The sequence below is a fragment of the Peromyscus californicus genome, unplaced genomic scaffold (assembly GCF_007827085.1).
Source record: "Peromyscus californicus insignis strain IS unplaced genomic scaffold, ASM782708v3 Scaffold_5__1_contigs__length_169319896, whole genome shotgun sequence".
In the NCBI taxonomy this organism is placed as follows: Eukaryota; Metazoa; Chordata; class Mammalia; order Rodentia; family Cricetidae; genus Peromyscus; species Peromyscus californicus.
In genome coordinates this window covers 104076174-104098860 of record NW_026294573.1, presented here as the reverse complement: position 1 = coordinate 104098860, position 22687 = coordinate 104076174, and the positions used below count along the sequence as shown (strand labels likewise).

The following is a 22687-nucleotide window of genomic DNA, read 5'->3' as shown; positions in this document are numbered from 1 at the left end:
GGGAGGGCCAAGAGAGCTCAACAGATGTGCACCAGGGGCGGAGGCCGGGTGACAGTGCAGGCCACAAGACCACGTCCCCACCTGAGTGGCCCCGGAGTGGCTCACCTGGGCAATGCCCCCAACCATTTTCTCCTTCACCACCACCGTCTCGTTCTCCTGGTCCTCAAAGGCTGCAGCCTTCTGGGCCGCCTTCACCAAGTTATCTGAGGCCCTCTTCACTGCATTGCCTGCAGCCTGCACAGGGAGCAAACAGCAACTCCTGAGAACTCAAGGTTCTAGTGCGGACAGTTCCTGGACTCCCACAAAGAAAGTTATCTCGGGTGTGACGGTGTTAAGTGTTAACTTTACACAGCCTGGGGTCACCTGAGGAGGGAGTGAACAGGAAGGCTCGTCTGGACTGGGTGGGCCTGTGGTGTATCTGTGGGGAACTGTCTTGACTAGTTCATTAGGATGGGAGGAGGCACTACTCCTTGGGCACTCTGGATGTGTGAGTGGGAAAAGCTGAACGCCAGCATGCACACAGTAACTCACTGCTCTCTGCTCTTGACTGTGGATATAATGTAACTAGCTGCTTCAGGTTCCTGCTGCCTTGAGTTACCAGCAGTGATGGACGGTAACCCAGAACTGAGAGCCAGATGAACTTCCCCCTGAACTGCTTTGCTGGGGTACTTTATCATCAGCCGGCGCTTTAAAGCAGTGCAGCAGAGCGACAGTGGGACGGATGGGTCAGGGTTTCTCACCTGAAGTCGTTTCATTGCCTCAGAGTCTTGGTCGGCTTTGACCTTGCAAGCTACCAGGAGCTGGGCTGTGGAGGCAGCAACCTGCTTGGCTGAGGAAATGAGTTTCTCCTGACTAGCATGGCCCTGGACAGCTGCATTGGCTGCCTCACACAGATTATTGGTGGCCGCAGCCACCATACGGGCCTAATGGAGAGAAAGAGTTAAGATGAAAGTAGACCTCTCACTCTGGCCCACTCCATTCCAGCCTCAAGTCTACCCAGTTCAGAAAGACACAGTGGGTGTTGTACACTCACAGCGGAGATGAGGCCCTGGGACCACTGCCCATCATCCAGTGCATTGGCTGGGATGGCGCCCACCTGCAGAAGAAAGAAGCGAGCCCACTTAGACCTGTGCTGTCCTTCCTTCAGAGGCACTCTGGCTAAGGATGTGGTTGAAGTACCGACCTTTCCCTGGGCCACCAGTTCCCTCTGGGCTGCCGATGCGGCCTTTACTAGTGCGCTGGTGGCTGCGGCAATGGACTTGGCAGCTTCCAGGATCTGCTCCTCAAAGTTCAAGGACTCATCTGCCTCCTACAAAGAGAAGGTCAAAGAGGGGCAGGGCGTGGGGAGGCTCTAAGAAAGGGGACGAAGGTGGAGCCCTCCTGCCCCGTGAGGGTGGAGGGAAGGGACAGCCCTGACCTTGGGTTTGGCTCGGGGCTTCAGCTGCTCTAGCTTTTTGGCTGCAGCCTCAATGGCAGCTGCAGCTCCCAGGAGCTCGTTCTCAGCAATAACAGTGGGGTCCTCTGGGTCCACCCATTCTGTTCCTGTGGGAAGAGACACAAGGAGGAGGCTGAGGCAGGGTAGGGAGGTAGAAGCACTGGGGAGTTTGTTTAGCATCACAGTCCCTGGCACCCATGAGGACTAGAAGCAGGGCCAGCTCAGAGCCATCCAACCAGCAAGCAGAGACCACACCATGACAAGACTTTCTCCTGCCTCCCATCTCTCATTCCCCTTACCTTTCATGGCCTCAGCAGCCTGGATGAGCTCAGTCACTGAGCCAGCCACCCGCTTGGAGTGTCCTGTCAACTGCTGCTTCAGTTCTGGGTTTGGCTTCTGAAGGGTCTGGGGGAGGGAGAGCGCACGACAAAGAGCATCAGACCCTAGGCTCCACCTCGGCCTGTGAACCAAGGCAGAGCATGCTCCCGACCCCAATCCGCAGAGCACTCCACAGCACAGCCTCCAACACTGTCCTACTCAATCAAGTACACACAGTGCATCATGCCACATACACACAGTGAAGGGGGCTGTCACTCACCGGCTACAAGCAAGAATGATGAAATGAGAGGAGATGGTAAGGTAGAGAAGGGGAGGTCAGGAGGGGAAAAGGAGACAAAAGAAGAGGAAGAAGGGGTGAATGGGAGGAACAACGACCGTAAGAACAATGGGGTCCCAGAGAAAGGAGACTTGGAAATGAGAATGAATTTGGGAACAGGTGGTAGGGTGGGTCTGGGTCTGACGTGCTCAGGAAACTGTGTTTGCAAAAGGCTGGCATGAGGGGCAATGCCTCCTTACCAGCAGCACGTGGTCCAGCAGCTCCAGGTAGCCGTTGGCACATTCCCGGCCATAGTGCAGGGCTCGAAGCCGCACATCAGGTGCCACTTCTGGGTGGAAAGCTGCTTCCTGTCCCCGGAGTAGCAGGTTAGCGTTAGAGCTTCAGGCCTCCCAAATCCCTGCAGTGTGCCCACCTCACTACCAGCATTTCTACCTTGCAAGCCCGAAGCATATCTGCAATAGCACGTCGGCTCAGATTGGCTGTGGCAATGACATCTTCCTGTCGGCAGGAATTGCCAGCAGCAACAGCTTTGGCTGTTGCCATAGTAATACCCTTGGTCATTCGGATGAAATCTTCGGGGGTAGAGGTCTTGGCAGGTGGTTCTGGGGAACAGAAGACCTGTTGGGAAAAAAGATGGAAGATTTTATACTGTCTAAGACTGGAAGACAAACAGTCACATGATTTAGTCCACACATCCATGTGTTCCTTCAGAAAGCTTTTCTTTTCTTTTCTTTTCTTTTTGTTTGTTTTTATGGAGACAGGGTTTTTCTGTGTAGTCCCAGCTATCCTTGAACTTATCATCCTCCTGCCCCTGCCTCTAAGGCATGCGGCACCACCGCCCAGCTCAGAAAGCTTTTCTTGAATAGCTACTGTAGGTCAAGTCCTTGCAGATATGCCTGCATCACAGCTAATAGAGAGCCACGTTGGCCACGGCTCTGACCGGGAGGCTGTCTGGAATTTAAGCAGTGCCTTTTGGCCGGGACGCAGCTCAGCAGAGACCTCATCACAGGAGGTCAGGTGGGAAGTTTGGTAATAAGCAAGCAGAATGTTGAGGAATGCAGGTGAGGTCCACAGTCAGCTTATCACCCAACGCCCCGGGCTGTGCTCACCGCCAGCTCCTGACGTATGTGCTCTGTGGTTGCCTCGAGGGCCCGTGTGCCTTTGGTGGCCTCATCTTCCACAGCCTTCACTGTCTTGAGCAATGATGTCACATTGGTCACCATCACCTGAGGGCAGCAGTGGAATGGGGGTGGAGATCATCTTAAGAAGCAGGAGGAAGAGCATTAACCACCCCTCCTGCTACTGCTCCTCACGGCCTCCAACCTTGGCGGAGTTCTTGAGCTGCCACACTGCAGGGTCATCCCCAACTTTGCCGGCTGCGGCCTTCGTTGCACTGATGAGGTCTCCCAGGGCCTTGGCTACATCCTTGACTGCATTGATCAGCACCACCTGGGTAGGAGAGGTCACTGGCTTGTGAGAGGGAGAAGGGCAACAGGAAGTGAGGCTCTGGACAGGATTAGCGATGTTAGGCAAATACCTGAGTTTCTGGGTCTTCAGCTCCCAGGCTGGCTGCACCAAGCTTGACTACGTCAGCGAGACGGGTAATAGTGGCCACTGAGGACTGGGCAGCTTGTGCTAACTTCTCCTGGCTCCCAGCTGCATTCTGCACTAGGACTTTGGTGTCCTCCACAAGAACCTTTGCCGTCTTTAAGATACCCTCCCTGGGGAAGTCCCAGCCTGGTCAGCTTGCCTCGGAGCCCCAAGCCTCCAGCCCCGTGTTCCCCTGGCTCAGGCCCCAACCTGTCTCCCTCTGGCCAGTTCCCTGCTCACCGGTGGTCTGCGAACGTCTCGGCACCCTCGCGGTTGAGCGTGCCAGCAGTAGCGAACATGATGGTGGTGTCCAGGTCGGCAATAATCCCAGACACAGCACTGGCTGCTGTGATGCAGGCCTGGGTTCCACGGTTCCCAGCCTGGAGCGCAGCTAGCACATGGGAGACCTGCAGCAGAGTTATAAAGTGCACAGTCAGAGGGAAAGGTCACCCACGCTTGGCTGGGGAGGGGGAACACACGCAGCCCCAGGAGATCAGTACTCACCTTCTCAGATACTCTCCGGGCACACTCTATGAGCTCCTTCTTGGTGTAGACATCACTGGGGCTACACTGCAGGGCGCCTGCCTTCGTGACCAGAGCAGAACAGCCATGGCCCAGCTCCTGTACTCGGTGCTTGATATGGGCGCCTATCTGTGGGTGAGATAAGGAATATTGATGGTTTTGTAAGGGTGCTCAGGGGACCTCCACCGCACCTAGAGGAATCACTGAGGATGCATAAAAACTGGAACAGCGGGATGGCTGGATGGGTAGGAACGCCTGTGTGTGAGCCTGATCACCTGAGTGAGCCTCCTGGAACTCGAGGTGGAAGCAGAGCCCTGATTCTTGAAAGCTGTCACATGTGCAGCTCCACATGTACACCGTGACACATGCACACCTGCACTCACACACATCGCACACATACACTAGTAGTAAGCAAATAAACTTTACAAAGAAACGTGTACACTGACTGGGAGTTGTAAGAAAAGGTTCCCAGCACAGCCTTTCTGGATTTCTTATTCAAGCAGGAGTCCCCTCCTACACATGGAAAATGACAGTGAGGAGGCGCCACTGTGTGAGGATTGTGTTAGCACCAAGGCAGGAGGGAGAGGGAGAGAAGGACTCCATGCCTGGTTATTTGAATCAGAGCCGTGGATTAGGAGCCAGCCTGTTTGGGTCTATGGAGGGTTTGGGGATTAGGTGTGTCCTGCTAAGATCCACTTACTCACTTTCTTGGAAAGAAAAGCCAAGAGCCCAGGCAAGGGTGAGCTTCCTGAGTACGCAACAAGTAAGTCCCGAGGAGGGAGGAGACTCGCGGCCCAGCAGAGAAGATGCCATAGGCCTCACGGGGTTGGCAGAGGCAAGAGAAGCAGAACCTGATGAAGTGGCTCATCAGGGTCCTGAGCTGCCCTTTGTCCCTGCGACTGAAGGCTTTGGCCCTTTACGTCTACACACAGCCCTGCTCACTCTTTCTGGAGTGGCCTTGAAGGTATGCTGCCCATTATCTAGAGAGAGGGAGTTCAGGACAGCTCTGGAAGCTGCCATAGGAACAAGGGGCATAACCTGGTCTCTGCTGAGAAAAGGCAGAACTGCCTCCATGTTTACCTCTTCATTTTCAGCGGCCACAGCTGCAGGCTTGGCTTGTGAGGCCAGTCGGCCATAGTCACTGGTCAGCTGGTTGGCGAGAGGGCCCAGTTCTTCAGGGCTGGTATTGGACTTGGTCACCTAGTGGTAAGGGAAGAAGTGAAGTTCTGCCCAAGCTCGGCTCTCCAGGGCAGTCCTCTTATGTCCCAAACTTACCATCTCCTGAACAGTGACAGCAATGGCCTTGGCTGTCCTCACCATGGTTGTTTGGTAATCTACAAACGAACCTTCTGGTTCACCCATAGGTCCTTCATCTAGCTGAGGGAAGAGGACGGGGCAGAGGGAAAGACTGTCAGATCACTGCTACTGAACCCCAAGTCCCTGATCAGGGAAGCCTGTGTCCACAGGTGGCCAAGGCTCTAACCTGGTTGATGGCCTGGGTGATGGAGTCCACCATGCCACCGACGACCCCGGCAGCGCTGGCTGCTTCATTGAGGGTTGTCGTTAGGTCCTCCACAGCCTCTGTCATCATCTGCACGGCTTCCTCCAGGGCTTCCTGGGTGTGTGCCGCTTGCTACGGGGACAACGGGCGAAGACAGCCTGTAGCTCCTGCTTGTCTGGCTCTGACTAGCAATTACCCGTCCTGGGCCCCTCCCTACCTTGGGGTTACCACCGGCCTCCTTGGCAGTGTACAGCAACTGCAAGGCAGACTCTGCCAGCGTTTTAGTCTGGTCCAGAAGTGCCATCTGCTGCGGGTGGCTCAGTGTCTTAGAAGCAGCGCCCACCGCAGCCAGGGTGAGTGGTTCAAAGTACTGGGCCATCTGGGACACCTGAAGCAAAAGTTGGGGTGAGGGTCAGGTACTCTCTTAACTTGTCCCCTGGGACTCCTCACATGATCCCCTAGGTACCTTGTGTCCCAGCTGGGAGGCTTCGGCCCGGGCAGCGGTGGCCAGCGGCTCGATGAGATGGGAAATTTCCTGCACTGCGGTGAGCATCTGCGTGTGCAGAGCCTGGGGAGAGAGCAGACATCAGCCCTGATGTGACTGCAACAGGGTCCGCTGGTGCACAGAATCTCATTCTTCCTTCTAACTGTTTGTGGATGGGCATGGTACTGGAGATGGAACCCAGGGCTTTGTGTGTTAGCACACACTCTACCACTGAGCTACACCCCAGCTCCCAGGCGTCCTTCCATATCTAACACCTTAAGCAGATCCAGCAGGTCCCAGCCCTTGGATGTGTCTGTGAAGATATCCCTGAAATCCTTCTCCCCACCCCCATCTTTGAGCCTGACGTCTCCGTTCTTGGATGCGTTCTCCTCACCTCTTGGGAGATTCCTTCCCGGGGAGCTAGCTGTTGGCTCACGGCAGCAAGAGAAGCCTGGTCCAGGTCCCGCAAGCAACTGTTCAGAGCTGCAATGGCTGTCTCGCACTCCAGCTGCCCTGGGGCTTTGTCTCTGCAGACACACCACAGGTTTCACATAAAGACCATCTCTTAAAGGCCATCTTCCTCAACTCCCCCAAATCTGGATAGTGTCCACCGATAGTGGGCCATCTCATTCCAGCTCCGCCATCGGCCACACACGCTTCCTAACCCTCAGTACCTCATGCTGGTAATAAGTTTCTTGATGGAATCTGAGACAGTCCGAGAGTGGCCAGCCAGCACTGACCAGCGTGGGGGGTCCCGGGGATTGACCGCGAGTGCCCGAGCTGTCTGGATGAGCCCTCCAGCACTCTCTAACATCGTCTTAGCAGAGATGACTATAGGCTCCATGGCAGCTCGGCCCTGAGGAGAGAGGAGGCAGGGAGGCAAGCCTCATGACTTGTGTCCACAAAGATGAAGTGGCTCATCAATTCTCTGTCACAGAGCCTCACCTCAGGGCTGATCTGGGCAGGAATGCTGGAGAACTCAGGGTTGGATGCAAAGGCACTCAGATTATCCACAGCTTCCAGCAGAGGGGCTGTAGCTGCTCGGCACTGGGCACGATTCTCTTCTGTGAAGGCCCCATCTAGTGCCTGGAATTGAACAGGGAGCCTCAGGCCTCAGTAAGTAGGCACACAAGTGAAACCCAGGCCACCCTCAAGGGCGCAGAGGATTGACGAGCTGGAATTGGTAAGTCTGGATAGGCAAGGCCAGGGGAATCTAGCAAAAGACCTCAGAGAGTGACTTCCTAGTCATTCCTAGACTCAGGAAGAGAAGACGGATGGGTCAGGGGACTTGAAAATTCAAACACTGCAAACCTTGATGGTCTTGACAAGATTGGCTGTACTGTTGGCCACCTCCTTGGCTGACTGGACAAACTGGCGCTTGGCAGTAGGATTGGCGGTCCGAGCAGAAGCCAGGCGGCAGCTGTTACACAGCGCAGAAGTGTGTTTGGCCACAATAGTGGCTGCGGATAACACCTGAGGACACACAGATGGAACAGCTGTGACAAGAGCAGGAAGGAAGAACGCAGACCTAAGGGGAGCCATTTTAGAGTGGAGGATGGAGGACGACACCCTGGGAAGTCTGACAGGAAAGAGAGTTTCTGGAAAAGTGGAGACCTAGGAGAAAAAGGTGCTTAAAGATGAACTGGACATGGGGGTGGGAAAGACGGACAACAGACACATTAATGGAGAAAAATCAAAATGGGGCAACTGGGGGATGAGCTCAGAGGTGTCTAGAGAGGTTGTGACCTTAGCACTATGTGGAAGAACAAGGAGAGACGTGGCAGAAGACAGTCAGAGGCGTTCTGTGGAAGGTGGTGGTGTACCCCCGTCTTCTCCCACATGTCCTTCCTCTCCCCTTTTCCTCTTGGGGTGTGCCCATCCTTTCTCAGCCTTGCCCATGGTACCTGAACCCTTACATTACCTGGGCCTGGGTACAGCCGGGCTCCCCCAAACTCTGGCAGGCCATCTGAATTGCCTGGTTTGCCCGGGCAAACTGTGTGGGTTCCACCAGTCCTTGCTGTCCAGCCTGGCTATTGGGGTCAGAGACACCAACCAGATACGCTGCCTGAGGAGAAATGAACATGGTGGAGGGGAGAAGGCGATTCAGAGAACAGGCTGTGTCTTTCTGAGTTCTATGTGCACAGAAGCAGTACTAACAAACCATGGCTACCCTGCTCGTGTTGTTAAAGTGATCCCAGCATTTCAGAAGATTAAAGAAGTAGATAGGCTAGTATGGCAGTGCTTGTCTGTAACCCCAACTCCAGGAGACAAAGGTGCTGAGGGTGAAGACAGCCTGGAGGAGTGAGGTACCATCTCAGAACAGAACACACACACACACACACACACACACACACACACACACACACACACACACACAGGATTGTATTGAACTTCATTTCAGTTCAGAAGTATGTGTGTCTGTGCTGGATCACAGAAGGAAAAGTACAAAGCACAGCGCACTGTTAAGAAGGAGTATAAATATTTGAAAGGCACATGCACACAAAGAGGCAGAAGTGTATGAATGTCTGAGGCTAGCCCAGTCTACATAGTGAGTCTGAGACCAGCCAAGGACTGGTCAAAAGGAAAAGAGAAACAGAAGATACAACTCTAGAACTGTAAGGCTCGTAAGCCAGTTAGCATCAGCAGCACTGGCAAGCTTGGAGCCTGGGAAGTGGCAACACATGGGTACAACACTCACTTTTTTGGTTTTGTTTTTCAAGACAGAATTTCTCTGTGTAACAGTCCTGGCTATCCGGGAACTCACTCTGTAGACCAGGCTGGCTTCCACCTCACAGAAATCCACCTGTCTCTGCCTGCCGAGTGCACCACCATGCCTAGCTACGTTTGCCATTCTTTTTTTTTTTTTTTTTGGTTTTTCGAGACAGGGTTTCTCTGTGTAGTTTTGGAGCCTGTCCTGGAACTTGCTCTGTAGACCAGGCTGGCCTTGAACTCGCAGAGATCTGCCTACCTCTGCCTCCCGAGTGTTGGGCTTAAAGGCATGCGCCACCACTGCCCGGCGTTTACCATTCTTATAATGGGAAGATCATCATAACGTTTAATTCATACTTCAATCAACACAGCATAGTTTTGCTTTTTCTTCTGTATGTTTTCTCAAAAATAAAATAAGAAACAAAACTAGGAAGATTTTTAAAAGTCAAGCCTGGGGCTGGAGAGACAGCTTAGTAATTAAGAGTACTTGCTCTTGCAAAAGACCTGGGTTAGCCGGGCGGTGGTGGCGCACGCCTTTAAGCCCAGCACTCAGGAGGCAGAGCCAAGCAGATCTCTGTGAGTCCAAGGCCAGCCTGGTCTACAGAGCGAGTTCCAGGACAGAAACCAAAACTACACAGAGAAACCCTATCTCGGAAACAAAACAAAATAAAACAAAACAAAAAGACCTGGGTTCAATTCCCAGCATGATGACTCACAACCATACTTTTTCTAGGATATCTGACACCCTCTTCTCATCTCTGAAGGTACCAGGCTCTTACATGGTACACAGTCATACATGCAGGCAAAACACTCATAGAGTTATGGTAATAAAAACAGCTTGGTACTGGCATAAAAACCGACATACAGACCAATGGAATCGAACTGAAGACCCTGACATTAATTCATGCACATATGAACACCCGATTTTTGACAAAGAAGCCAAAACTATACAATGGAAAAAAGAAAGTATCTTCAACAAATGGTGCTGGCATAACTAGATGTCAATATGTAAAAGATTACAAATAGATCCATATCTGTCCCCATGCACAAAACTCAAGTCCAAGTGGATCAAAGACCTCAACATAAATCCAGTTACACTGAACTTGATAGAAGAGAAAGTAGGAAGTACTCTTGAACGCAGGAGTTCAAGTACTTTTGGCACAGGAGATCACTTCCTAAATATAACACCAGTAGCACAGACACTGAGCACAACAATTAATAAATGGGACCTCTTGAAACTGAGAAGCTTTTGTAGGGCAAAAGACACAGTCAATACGACAAAAAGACAGCCAACAGAATGGGAAAAGACCTTCACCAACCCCACATCTGACAGAGGACTGATCTCCAAAGTATATAAAGAACTCAAGAAGCTAGACATCAAAATACTAACAATCCAATTAAAAAATGGGCTAAAGAGGAGCTGGAGAGCTGGCTCAGAGGTTAAGAGCACTGCTTGTTCTTCCAAAGGTCCTGAGTTCAATTCCCAGCAACCACATGGTGGCTCACAACCATCTGTAATGAGATCTGGTGGCCTCTTCTGGCATGCAGGGATATGTGCAGACAGAATACTGTATATATAATAAATAAATAAATCTTTAAAAAAATGGGCTAAAGAGCTAAACAGAGAATTCTCAAAAGAAGAATCACAAATGGCTCAAAGACATTTAAAGAAATGCTCAATATCCTTAGTCATCAGAGAAATGCAAATCAAAATGACTCTGACTGAGATACCACCTTATACCTGTCAGAATGACTATGATCAAAAACACTAATGATAGTCAATGTTGGAGAGGATGTGGAGCAAAGGGAACACTCCTCCACTGTTGGTGGGAATGCAAACTTGTATAACCACTGTGGAAATCAGTATGGCGGTTTCTCAGGAAATTGGGAATCGATCTACCTCAAGACCCAGTCATACCACTCTTGGGCATATACCCAAGGAATGCTCAATCATACCACAAAGATACATGCTCAACTATGTTCATAGCAGCATTATTTGTAATAGCCAGAACCTGGAAACAACCTAGATGCCCGTCAACTGAAGAATGGATTAAGAAAATGTGGTACATACACACAGTGGAGTACTACTCAGCAGAGAAAAACAATGACAGCATGAAATTTGCAGGCAAATGGATGGAACTAGAAAATATCATCCTGAGTGAGGTAACCCAAACCCAGAAGGACAAACATGGTATGTACTCACTCATAAGTGGATACTAGATATAAAGCAAAGAACAATCAGACTGCAACCCTCAGAACCAGGGAGGCTACATAGCAGGGGGGACCCTAGGATGACTGTGGTTTATAATAAGTTTTAGTTTTACTCAATCACTGGGCAAGCCTCAGTGAAACATTTCACTATAAGGATAAGAATTTGTACTGTATCAAGCTAATAATAGAAAAATAAATAAATAAAAATAGCTGGAAAGAAATTCTCAGGGTGGTTTTTATTTTTTTGAGACAGGATCACCTGGGACTCACTATGTACACCAGGCTGACCTCAAACTCAGAGATCCACCTGCCTCTGCCTAATGCTAGAAGTAAAGGCAAACACTACTACATCTGACCTCCTTTCCCTGTAACTACTCTAATAAAAGTGCTTCACCTAGGTGGGAGTGTAGCTCAGTAGTAAGTGCTTGCCTAACATGCCACGAGGCTTAGTTCAATTCGAGCACCATTAAAAAAAAAAAAGCCTCACAACTGGTCAATGTAAGCAGACCCAAGAGTTACAGCAACTTGAACTGTTGGTGTTCAACAACTTCTGATGACATCTCCCTCCCCCACAGGAGGGCACCCAGAATTTGCACTAGCTTCTTGATTTATATCCTTGCACAGGGAGCATGGGCATGGAAAGCAAGAGCTGCTCTAGGGGTCCACGGAGAGAAATAACCTGTGCAGCTGCCTCGGTGAAGCCACAGAGAGCCTTGGAGGCTGTGGCAATGGCATCTCCAAACTCCGGCAGATTTCCGTTCTTGGCGTTTTGGGAGATGCCAGTCATGGCCTCACCTAGGACCTAAGGAAGAGGGGGGGATGAGAAGAGTCAGATCTCGTCCTGAGCACCAAGGTATCGGTATTAAGCCCACCTTCCTGTCCCTGCCTCTCTGGAGCTCCCCGTTCCACTAACCTTTGAGTTCTCCATGACACTGTCCAAGCAACCAAAGTAAGACATGTCGTTGATTGGTTGGACTGGATTCTCCAGGAGTTCTCGGACTGTCTGTGTAGGGGAGAGACATGAAATTTAAGACATTCCCTCGACCCTAGCTCCTTAGTTCCAACTACCATGCTAAAGGCTCACCTCTAGTTCCCGAAGGGCATTGTCACACTCCTTCTGTCCAGGTGCTTGCTGGGTGCACATGGTGATGAGCTGGTTGATGCTGTCAGTCACTGCCCTGATTTGGGGGAGGGGTGTGGAACTGAGTGAGTAGTGATCTTTCCTAAGTCCTGTGTGCATGGGACTGTGTATATTTTCTTTTGCTTTACTATTGGCAAACCTGGGGATGTCTCATGGAATGTCCCCTCTCTGGCCTTCTCATAGGTCCCCAGAGCTGAGCTTTCCAGTTCCTGCTTACCTAGCAGCTGCAGCCAGTTGACTCTTGAGGTTGGGAGCAGCAGGATCTGTGGACAGGGCCTTAGCAGCCAGAAGAAGTTTGCTTGAAGACATGGATATGCCCTTCAAGTTGGACACCACCTGGGCTCGGTCCTCTTGGCTCTGTTAAAGTTGATGCCATACATTATCCTGTCATAGCTGTTTCTAAAAGGATCTTCTTTCCCAAACACACATTTTGTTAGACACTGGAGAGGAGGGAACCAGGAGCAGACCTAGACTCTGAATACCCACGTGTTTCCTACCGTACCCTTAACTGCACCCTCTCTGCCCCTTCGTACCGGTGCCTGCCCTGCCATTTCCACCCCAGCTTCCAGGAAGGTGCTGAAGTCCTGTCCAAATCGACCCGAGGCCCGAGCCAGGTCCTGAGGGGTTCCTCGGGAGGCCTGCACCAATTCTGTGGCTGCCTGATTTAATCCAGCGGCAGCTTCGTTCAGTCGGCTCTGAGCTTCTTGAAAGGTCCCGGTGCTGGGAGGAAGCTGCAGGGTCAGAGGAAAGTCAGAAAGATGAATGAGAGGTGAGATAGAGCTTTCGAAAAGCAGGCCAGTGAGATGGGCCCAGGACCTAGGAGTAACAAAAAGGGACAGCTCTGGGAAGGCAGGGTCAAAGGAGAAGCCCACGTCAGAACGCTCTCCTCTGCTAGCCAAGCCTGTTCCTACCGAGTCGCTCAGGAGTCGCTTGCTGGCATCTCCAACTGCTCTGAGGGCATTATCCACATCTCTTTGGCCAGGCAGGCAGCTGACACAGCGGTTCAGGGCCTGGGTCACAGCTTTCGCCACCTGGAGTGAGAAAGAAACAGGGTTGCCAGAGATGGAATAATCCGGGAGACCCTCCTTCCACACTGGGACGTGGACGATAACCAGCTGCCCTGCCATTAAAACTGGAAGAAGCTGAGGTCAAGGTCACAGACAACAGTCACCAAGCATCCCCAAACCAGCTGCTCTGCAAGTTTTGTGCCTACGTCTAACATACTTGTACGACAAGAGAGAGGGTGGGATTCAGAGAGGCACGCCATGAGCAGACCTGAGAACGCATCAAGAGTGTGTCCTGTTAGGGTGGGCCTTATGGAGACATCTAAGGGAGGGGTGGACAGGAGCCCCTCCCAACACCTGACCTGAGCAAGTCTCTGCTGGCTCTCTGGGTCCCCTGGATGGCCAGCTGCTTTTTTTGCCTCCTCAATGAGGCTGCTGGCCTTGTCCAGGACGTCACTGGCTGTGTCCAGCACAATGGCCTGCACTGAAGGATCTGAGGTCAGGGCAGCTACACCTCGAGCAGCCTGGGCCAGTGACCGCAGTCCACCTGCCACATCCCGAGCTGCAATCCCTGGGGACACACAGAGAAGAGGGGTTGGCTTCATTAGCTTTTTTTTTTTTTTTTTTTTTTAAGAGTATTTACTTAATGTATCTCTATCTACATGTACGACTTCATGCCAGAAGAGGGCATCAGATCCTACTATAGATGGTTGTGAGCCGCCATACACATGCTAGGAATTGAACTCGGGACCTCTGGAAGAGCAGTTGTTAATCGCTGAGCCACCTCTCCAGCCCCTCCATCAGTTTCTTTACTCAACAAGCTCCTCCTTCTCCACTTCCCTATCATATGCTCCATTCCTAGCTTTGGGCCTACATACCTGCATAGTTCTCATTGCCCTGGGCAACCTCCCCCAGCAGCTTAGCGATGGCAGAGCTCACTGCTTTGGTGCTGTTGCCAAGATCTTGGGCACACTTCTCCATCTGCAGACAAGGGGGTGAGGGCTTAGAAGGAGGAAGTGAGAGGGCATCTGAGAAGGTTCTTGGGGACAGCTGGCAGATTAAAGGAAGGTTCTAGAGCACAGCTGAGCAGACTTTCAGGGTTTGAGTGAGGGCATGTTATTAAGACTACTCACTGTTTCCCCGGGTAAGGGTTTAAGCTTGCCATCTCGAGCTGCTGCCTTTACTTCCTGCAGGTCTTTCTCTAGATTCTGTACGACACTCAGTGCAGAATCCATCTCCAAAGGTCCACATGCCTCCTGAGCCTGTGACAGTGAGCAGCAGGGGATATGGCTACATTCCTGGGTTAGTCATCCCTCTTAGAGGTGACACTGGACAAATGCTGCCCACCCCAGGCGTCCGCATGCAGAGCCTCACCCCCCGTGAGCGCCTACCTTCTGGGCAGCAGTGCGAAGTTCTGCCAGAGCAGTGCCCAGGTTCTTTGCACACTGACTCAGCTGCATTGCCGAAGCCTGGTCCTGAATCGTTGGCACTGAGGCTTTGGCAGCCGCCACCATCTTCCCACCTGGCTGTTGGAGAATACGCAAATGAGGTGCGACACCCCCTCTCTAGCCTTCCAACGGACACTGGTAGTACCGATGTAGTAAGCACTCGGGTTTGGTCTTAGCTACTAGCAGATATTCAGACTGCGGGAGATCTAAGTTCTTGGAAAGGAGGGAGAGTCTGGTCTTAGAAGTGGGGAGTGTCTTGCCTGCAGGAAGCTCTGGCTGGCAGCAATGAGGGCGAGCTGAGCACTGGGGCTGTCAGGTTGAGCTTGGCTTCCTCGGACGCCCTGTACCAGCAATGGAATCTGCTCTGCCACGGCCTGTGGGTCAAAGGGCCATGAGTACCATGCTGAACTTAGGGAAAGTACTGCCCTCCTTCTCCCTCTTCCCTACTCCCACATGCCTCTCGGAGACTTACCTTGCAGCTCTGTACCAGCAGGGGCTGGGGGCCTGCAGAGGCCTTGGGGGCAGAGGCTGCATGCTGGGCTGCAGCGATGGTCTGCGTAGCAGAGGCTGCAGCTTGCTTGGCTGCATGCTGGGAGGACAGAGTAATCAGAAGACCAGGCATTCCCAGGCCCTGGCCTGCCCGGCCCACATGGTACCTTAAGGAAATACTGACTACCCATCCATCCCTGCCCATGCATTTATCCCCCAGCCGCTCACCGACTGCCCAGCCTTACCTCCAGGCGCTGCACCAACTTTTTCTTGATGGCATTCTGTGCAGCTGCATTGGTGGCCATGCGGAGCCCCTCAGCTGCTTCCCGCAGCCGCTGCTGCTGTTCCTCACTGTCAGGGTGGGCAGCTGCTCCCTGAGAGGAGATAGTCATCATCCATCATCACTATGAGCAGAAACACACTCTTCTGACTCCTCTACACCCAGTTGAAAGCTCACTTGTTTTCCTAAAGTAATTGTTAACTACCTGTACTTGGGTAATAACTGCTCAGAGTTGAGAACTGTTTCAGAAGGGAAGTGTGTGTGTGTGTGTGTGTGTGTGGGGGGGGGGGGGTCCTAGGTACTTAATTTCCTCTGGGATGTGAATCCCTTCGTGGAATTGTGCCTGCTTCCTCTCCTTGCGGAGAGGAGTCTTTTTCTTGCTGTTCTTTACAGAATACTCAGAATTCTACATTAGTGTAGGGTGGCCTGGGAAGAGGAAGGCTCTCTGGAGAAAGGGTCACAGCAATTTGTAGCAGCTGCAAAGCTCAGGGGACGTGGTGGCATCAGAAGGAAAGTGGGAGCTGCAGACTTTCAACGGGAAAGAAGAAAAGGATGCGGACGCTTCCAGCCAGAGTCACTGGAGTCACAGTCTCTGGAAGCCTGGCTGGTGGCCCACTGCAGGCTGGGAACTGGGAGTTTCCTGGGGGTTTCCTTATCTGTTCTACTTCCTGCTTTTCTTGGGTCTTCCCATCAGACAAGGTCCCCACCTGGACCTCTCTCCTTCCCTTCGGAAGGGCCCAGTTCCGGGTCTACAGAAAACTACTTTGTACCTTGGCAGCCTCCACCATCTTGGCAGTGGCATCAGCAAGGATCTTGGCAGCACTCAGGAGCTTCCGAGAGTTCTCCAGATCACTCTCCCCCTCAGCATCGGCCTTGATGGCATTGACCAGGTCCGAGGTGGCTTGGGCCAGGATGCGGGCCTGTCGTACCATCTCCCCTAGAACACAGGGCATCATCAAGTAAGAAAGCTAGAGACACTGAAAGAGGGTGAGGGAGGAGGGTGAGTGGGCCAGACAGCGTAGACAAGGGCTTTCAGGGACAGAGATGAGACTGGCAAAGTTCTCGAGTGATTTCCTCTGAGTTCCAGTTTTCTGGGTTAAGATCTTGGAGAACAGACCTCCTAGTGAGCTCCCATGGGAGGACAGTTTCCAGCTAGTATTACTAGAAAATGTCTTTTGAGAAGAGAGACAGTCTCTCTGAATGATTTGGGGTAAAAAGGTAAAGTGGAGGAGGCTACATCCCCCCTCTTCTCATTTTCAGGGCTAGCTCTTGACCATGCAGTTGGCCACCTATTAAGATAATTTGCTATCTTCTGTAAATGCTCCACGAAACAGAACAAGGCCTATCCTTCTGCTTTACCGATGGGGAAGTGGAGGCTCCAGACTCAAGAATGAGCCTATAGTTACACAGTTAGGAAGGCCACTGTGCCGATCCTCAGAGGTGGCAGAGCTGGGTCTGTAAGAGAAATGTCCACACAGGGGCTTTTGTCTTCCTGGGGGTGAGTACTCTTACCAGCATCACCCATGGAGCTGAAGATGTTTTCAGTGACGGTGAGGATGGTGTCAGTGGCCTGGTCGTATCGGCCAGCAGGCCCAGCTCCTGTGGCATGGGCCTTCACGTGCTGCAGCAGCTCATTGAGGGCCTGGGTGACAGCTGTGGCTGCGGCTCCTACCCCTCGCAACAGCTGTCCATCTTCTGTGGCTGCCTGGGAGGCAGACACACAGCCCTCCACAGCTTTGGCTACCAGTCGTCCAGCCTCGACCAGCTGTTCTTGGCAGACAGGTGAGCTGATCGTAGGGGCTACCACCTATGGGAAAATGGAGCTTCAGACATGCAGGCCAGGGAAAGAGGCTACGAGATGGGGTGTTTGTGGTTTTTCACAGCAGTCCCTGGGATGACTGATGAGGCCTCAAGAGTCAGAGATAAAAAGAGGTTTGTGTGAGTGTGTGTTCACACTAGCCACAGGCACAGGACACAGCAAACCTGGGCTCACCTTCGTACAGGCCACCAGTTGGGAGGTAGACAGGGCACACTGTGTAGCTGCAGCAATGACTTGGGTCTGAAGCCCTGAGTCCTCTGTGCGCTGGGCCACGCTCTTGGCCTTGAGGACCAGGGCAGCTGCAGCACTTGCCACTGCCTTTGCTAGTTGCATTAGGACGTCCTGTGAGGGAAAAGCAGCCAGAAGATCTGAGCCTGTGCTTAGGAGCCACGGATACCTCTCACAGGCTTAAGCAGCTTCATTATCCCCACCGATTCCAATCAGAGGACAGCATATGCAGAAGCCTTCAGAACCTATCCCAAGCCCCTCTACCTTGAGCACCCAGAAGGACAGACCCTCACCGAGAACAAACCCTCACCAACAGAAAGAGAGTCTACACCAAAGGGAGAGATGCTTGAGGCGGATACACTCGGACAGTGATGGGGGAGGGCTGGGTAGTACAATGGGGTGGGCGCTTCATGTCTCCATGCCTCTCAATCTCAGTGTGGAAAGAGCAAGAGCCCGTCCTGCTCTATCTGATCTCTCTTCTCCAACCCTGCCAGTCTAGGCCTCCCCATCTCCCATCAAGTCTGTTCCCCTAGGAGACTGAGGAAGAGGTGTGGAAGCGAGTGTATGCGGCTCAGAGAGGACCAAGCTGGGAAGGCCCAGGCCAGAGGCCGTTACCGTAGGGGAATCGGGGGGAGATCGAGCCCCAGCCCCTCTGGGTACACACATCTGCATGGGAAATCCAGGATGAAAAGTCAGCTGAGGCAACTTGCCTAGGGTAGGGGAGGGGCAGCCTCATCCTCAGTGTGGCCGGGGTGTCTGAGAAAGCTGAGAGCTGGGGCCATGGCTATGCACAGGAAGTCAGGGCTAAGAACATCACCAACGAGGCCCAAAGAGAACTAGATTATATTTGTATTTAGGGGGTCTCAATTCTCACCCCAAGAGACGAGAAGTTCTCAGTCTCATCCCTGGAAACAGAGGACCAGGCTGGTCTGGATGGGCCAATTTACAGAACTAGGGACTGAGATCTGAATTTTGGATCAGAGATTACCTCCTGGTAGTTGGGGTTCTAGGAGCTGGGTACATCACCAACCTGGAAGTGGGGGTCAGTGTCACTTTCCCCAATTTGCTGCAACAGCTCCCCACTGGCCTGGCCCACGTTCCCAGCTGCTTGCAGCAGGTTCTGACGGGGCTGTGGAGAATGAACACCGTCAGAAGCCGCTTGGTCCCTGGCCGTGTGCCCACAGGGCTCACAGGCTCCTGGGTCACATTTTCAACCCCCAACTTGGACTGCCCTTCCTCTTTGGGGTGGAGCCCTGTGTCCACCCTCACCCCAGCCCCGTGGCCCCTAACCTCAGCGCTGGCTGGCTGAGCACTGCGGAGCAGTTCTGACACTGCCCCTGCAAGGCCCTTGGCTGCTTGGAGAAGGGGCCGGCCATTGCCGCCTTCGTCCTCCAAGAGGGCGGCCAACAACTTCACCCCGCGGGACATCTCCGTCAGGTTGGAGGAGATGGTGGTGACTGCACAGCCCACCGCGGTATAGTCTGTCTCTGCGGGGTCTCCTGAAGACAGAAGGGAGGAAGAAGCTGAGGCGGGCCGGGGAAGGAGCATCGCCAGTTAGTCGCATGTGTCCTGAGAGAGATGTACGCACACAACCTTCCACTGAGTCAAGGCAGAGTCACAAGCAAGTGCACACTGGCTCCCCATCCCCACCACACACACACACAGACACACACACACATACACACACATACCACACACACAGACACACACACACACACACAGGTTGACACCCACCTACCCGCCGTCAGGTTCACCACTGTGAGTCAAGGCACAGTCACACACGGAGATCACATACAATGCTTGTGCACACTGGCTCCCCATCCCCGTCACACACACACAGGCTGACATCCACCTACCTGCTGTCAGGTTCACCACGGAGGCAGTACCAGCCGTGATGGCATCTACCTGGGAATGGATCTCATGCTTTGATTCGTCCATCTTGTTCTTACGCCAAGCTTTGGAGGCCTGAGAGAGGAAGGAAAGACCTTAGGGTCTACTCTGGTTTAATCATCCCGTCTTCTTCCTTAGAGCTCAGCTTCAAGTCATAGCCTCTCCTCTGCCCCATACTCACAGCGTCCTGGCCGAGAGGAGGCAGTGTGTCGAAGTCATCCAGAGCAGCCTGGGCAGCATGTACAGCCTGCATGCTGGAGTTAATGGTGCCAGTGAGCGCCTGCTGGGCTGACGTCTAGAGACAAGAAGAGAGTAACAGCGACTGGAACAGGACGTTTGGAAGACGGAAAAGAGAAAGTCAGAGGCTAGGGAGAGGAGTATAAAACACTGCTCATGCATGACACTTGGGAGAGGGACCCAGGCACCACAGCAGAGGTAGGAGCACTCTTACCAAAGGCGGCATGTGTCCTCGGTGCATCTGGCCACTGGTAATCTGCTGCTGGGCAGGTGGCATGCTACCCACTTGGAAATTCTCAGGACCAGAGGCTCCAGAGCGCATGATGGCTGGCAGAGCCACAGAGCCATGCTCCACTTTCCCTACCCGGTTATACTGCTGCTGAAGGACTGTCGACCTGGAGAGAGAATGAACAATTACAATACCTCTGCAACCCTAGGTTCTAAATCAGTGGTTCTCAACCTTCCTAAGGCTGAGACCCTGTAACACAGTTTCTCATGCTGTGGTGACCCCCCAACCATAAAGTTATTTCATTGCTACTTTGTAACTGCAATTTTCTGTTTTGTTTTTTGAGACAAGGTTTCTCTGTGTAGCCCTGGCTCTCCTGGAACTTGAACTGTAGCCCAGGCTAGCCTCAAATTCACAGAGATCCACCTGCCTCTGCCTCCTGAGTGCTGGGATTAAAGGCGTGCGCCACGATTGCCTGGTCATAACTGTAATTTTGCTACTGTTATGAATCGTAATGTAAATATCCGATATGCAGGATATCTGATATGAGACCCCAAAGGAGCTGTGACCCACAGGTTGAGAACCCCTGGTCTAGCCTGAGCCTAGTGAAAGAATTATGGGATGGACAAAAGGCTTAGCAGTTAAGAGCACTTGCTGCTCTTGCAAGGACCAGAGTTCAGTTCCCAGCACCCAAGTCAGACAGCTCACAACCACTCTTCCAGGGGACCCAACACCCTGCTCTGGCCTGAGAGTACCTGAACCCACCCACACAATTAAAAATCTTTTTTAAAAAGAAGAAAGAGAAAAGGACCATTCTAAGGATGTCCAGCACCCAGGGATTCCTTGTACTCAAGCCTTCCTCTCCCTACTCATGGAATGGTATCAGCCCAACTCCCGTCCTACTTTTTGGGAGACACCGAGTCCTCCAACATAGTAGACTCTTCATCTCCTTCCAGCCCAAAGTGGTCCTTGCTTTTTTTCTGTAAGAAGAAGAGGGAAGAAGAGTTGAGGCAGTTAAGTATGAGGCCTAGACCTTGGGCCTGTTTCTAGAGGGCTGGCTGGGGGGTGGGGGGAGCTGGGGAGCAGAGCCGAGGAGTGCACAGGCTGGGTGGCAGCACTCACCTTCTTAAGGATGATATCGATGTAGCCGGCAATGAGCTGTGCGATCTGCTCTCCTTCAGTCGTCTGTACTGAGTAGTAACCATCCTGATAGTCTCCAAAGTCCTACGGTGACAAGGTGGGGGGGCGGGGGAGCGGGCTGAGCAAGAGACAAGACCCTACCCGGGGGAAATGGAGGAGGAAAGGCTCCAAGTCCACCTGATGAAGCGAATGCCCATGCAAACAGCCCTCCAGGAAGCCAGCCCACTTTTCTTCAACCACTGATTTCTTTACCTCCCTCCCTCGAGGGGACTTTCTTCTGAGCAGCGGTCTTTCTGCTACACAGTTTCAAATACAAGTCATTTAAAAATTCTCTTTTACCCTTCCCCAGAGGACACAATTGGGAGGACATCAGCATGTTTATTAAATGACCATACTTGAAGGTTGGCAAAAAGATCCAAAGTGGAAAAATAGCATCTATCATTTCTATTCCCATTATCTGGCACTCTATCAAGTTAGTATCAGTATTCAATTCATAACCTCAAAATTATAAAGCCAGAGGGAAAGAATTACCATAAATAGCTGGTGCTCAAAGAAGGGAGGCATGCCTTTCTATTAGCATTTCCTCACATTCACATATCCTCAGCTGGCTGGGCTGTATATGTTCTGTCAACTTTACTCTTCTCTTTTTGATACTATATAGCCCTGGATGGTCTGCTAGTCACTAATTAGTCCAGGCTAGCCTCAAACTCATAGCAATCCCCTTGCCTCAGAGTGCTAAGTGCTGGGATTATACACATAACCATGCCCAACTGTGTGTGTGTGTGTGTGTGTGTGTGTGTGTGTGTGTGGTACTGGGCATGAACTCCTGTCTTGACAAATGCTAGGCAAGCATTTATCACTGAGCTTACAGCCCCACTGTAGTAGTTTGAATGAGATGCCCCTCTCCCACAGTTTCAGGCATTTGAACACTTGGCTGCGCCGTTTAGAGAGGCTTAGGAGGTGTGGCTTTCTAAAGAAAGTATGTCACTGGGGGCAGGCTTGGAGAATTCAAGACTTCAGCCACTGCTGGTTTGCGGCCTGCTTCCTGCTTGTGGTTTAAGATGTGGTCTCTCAGCTCACTGCTGCAGCAGGCACCGTGACTGCTTCTATGCATTTCCTAGCGATGATGGTGGGCTCCTACCCCGCTGGAACCATAAGCCCAAATAAAACCTTCCTTCTGTAAGCTGCCTTTGTAATGCATTTCAGCCCAACAATAGGAAGGTAAAGAACACTCTCCGAGCCTCTGCTGAATTTAAGGAGTGTATCCATCACCTGTTCCAATTATGCATCATCCACTGCCTGAGTTTCTCTATCTGTTCTAACCTCCACTTCCCACAACAGTTCTTTTTTTCTGGAGTCCTAAAGGAGGGAGGAAAGACCTTTGTACTAGCTCTTCTTGGATGATCCCAAAGCCCTTCCTCATTGGAATCCCAACACCCACCAAAGTAAAGCTCTTGGGAGAGGCAGCCCAGCGTTTGATGTTGGTGAGGCTCCATTCCTGGATCACCTCCTTCGTCTTCTCATCCACACGCATCACACACTCCTTAGTGATGCCCAGCAGCCTGGGCACTAGTTTATTCTTCCCCTTCATCTTTTCCTGTGAGACAGAGGTTGCAGTTGGTGTCATAGGTTAGAGGTCAAATGGGAGGCAAATGCTCGGATCAGCTCTGGACCACAAGGGATGCTGAGGAGCCAGGAGGGCTAAACTACTGTGCTC

General features: G+C 52.1%; 1 protein-coding gene across 2 annotated transcripts in view; it reads right to left on the bottom strand.

Moving 5' to 3' along the window:
* Positions 1-22687, bottom strand: part of Tln1 (talin 1) — a 32566-nt gene that overhangs the window by 313 nt on the left and 9566 nt on the right. For both annotated transcript variants that reach the window (XM_052718660.1, XM_052718659.1), the window contains exons 10-56: positions 22412-22567; positions 20953-21054; positions 20734-20810; positions 19819-19999; positions 19549-19662; positions 19334-19442; positions 18768-18976; positions 18508-18606; positions 17424-17591; positions 16943-17237; positions 16201-16367; positions 15396-15524; positions 15134-15250; positions 14922-15035; positions 14605-14739; positions 14347-14475; positions 14092-14194; positions 13576-13784; positions 13121-13240; positions 12743-12940; positions 12427-12566; positions 12153-12246; positions 11982-12071; positions 11748-11870; positions 8070-8213; positions 7460-7621; positions 7094-7234; positions 6823-7004; positions 6543-6675; positions 6131-6232; positions 5882-6052; positions 5647-5796; positions 5439-5540; positions 5244-5363; positions 4146-4292; positions 3882-4048; positions 3589-3772; positions 3375-3500; positions 3161-3277; positions 2484-2669; positions 2291-2398; positions 1735-1840; positions 1418-1542; positions 1184-1309; positions 1034-1096; positions 741-923; positions 106-234 (exon numbers count right to left, since the gene is read on the bottom strand). In XM_052718660.1, coding sequence (XP_052574620.1) covers positions 106-234; positions 741-923; positions 1034-1096; positions 1184-1309; positions 1418-1542; positions 1735-1840; positions 2291-2398; positions 2484-2669; positions 3161-3277; positions 3375-3500; positions 3589-3772; positions 3882-4048; positions 4146-4292; positions 5244-5363; positions 5439-5540; positions 5647-5796; positions 5882-6052; positions 6131-6232; positions 6543-6675; positions 6823-7004; positions 7094-7234; positions 7460-7621; positions 8070-8213; positions 11748-11870; positions 11982-12071; positions 12153-12246; positions 12427-12566; positions 12743-12940; positions 13121-13240; positions 13576-13784; positions 14092-14194; positions 14347-14475; positions 14605-14739; positions 14922-15035; positions 15134-15250; positions 15396-15524; positions 16201-16367; positions 16943-17237; positions 17424-17591; positions 18508-18606; positions 18768-18976; positions 19334-19442; positions 19549-19662; positions 19819-19999; positions 20734-20810; positions 20953-21054; positions 22412-22567 — 6552 coding nt within the window. The remainder of the gene's footprint in view (positions 1-105; positions 235-740; positions 924-1033; positions 1097-1183; positions 1310-1417; positions 1543-1734; positions 1841-2290; positions 2399-2483; positions 2670-3160; positions 3278-3374; positions 3501-3588; positions 3773-3881; positions 4049-4145; positions 4293-5243; positions 5364-5438; positions 5541-5646; positions 5797-5881; positions 6053-6130; positions 6233-6542; positions 6676-6822; positions 7005-7093; positions 7235-7459; positions 7622-8069; positions 8214-11747; positions 11871-11981; positions 12072-12152; positions 12247-12426; positions 12567-12742; positions 12941-13120; positions 13241-13575; positions 13785-14091; positions 14195-14346; positions 14476-14604; positions 14740-14921; positions 15036-15133; positions 15251-15395; positions 15525-16200; positions 16368-16942; positions 17238-17423; positions 17592-18507; positions 18607-18767; positions 18977-19333; positions 19443-19548; positions 19663-19818; positions 20000-20733; positions 20811-20952; positions 21055-22411; positions 22568-22687) is intronic.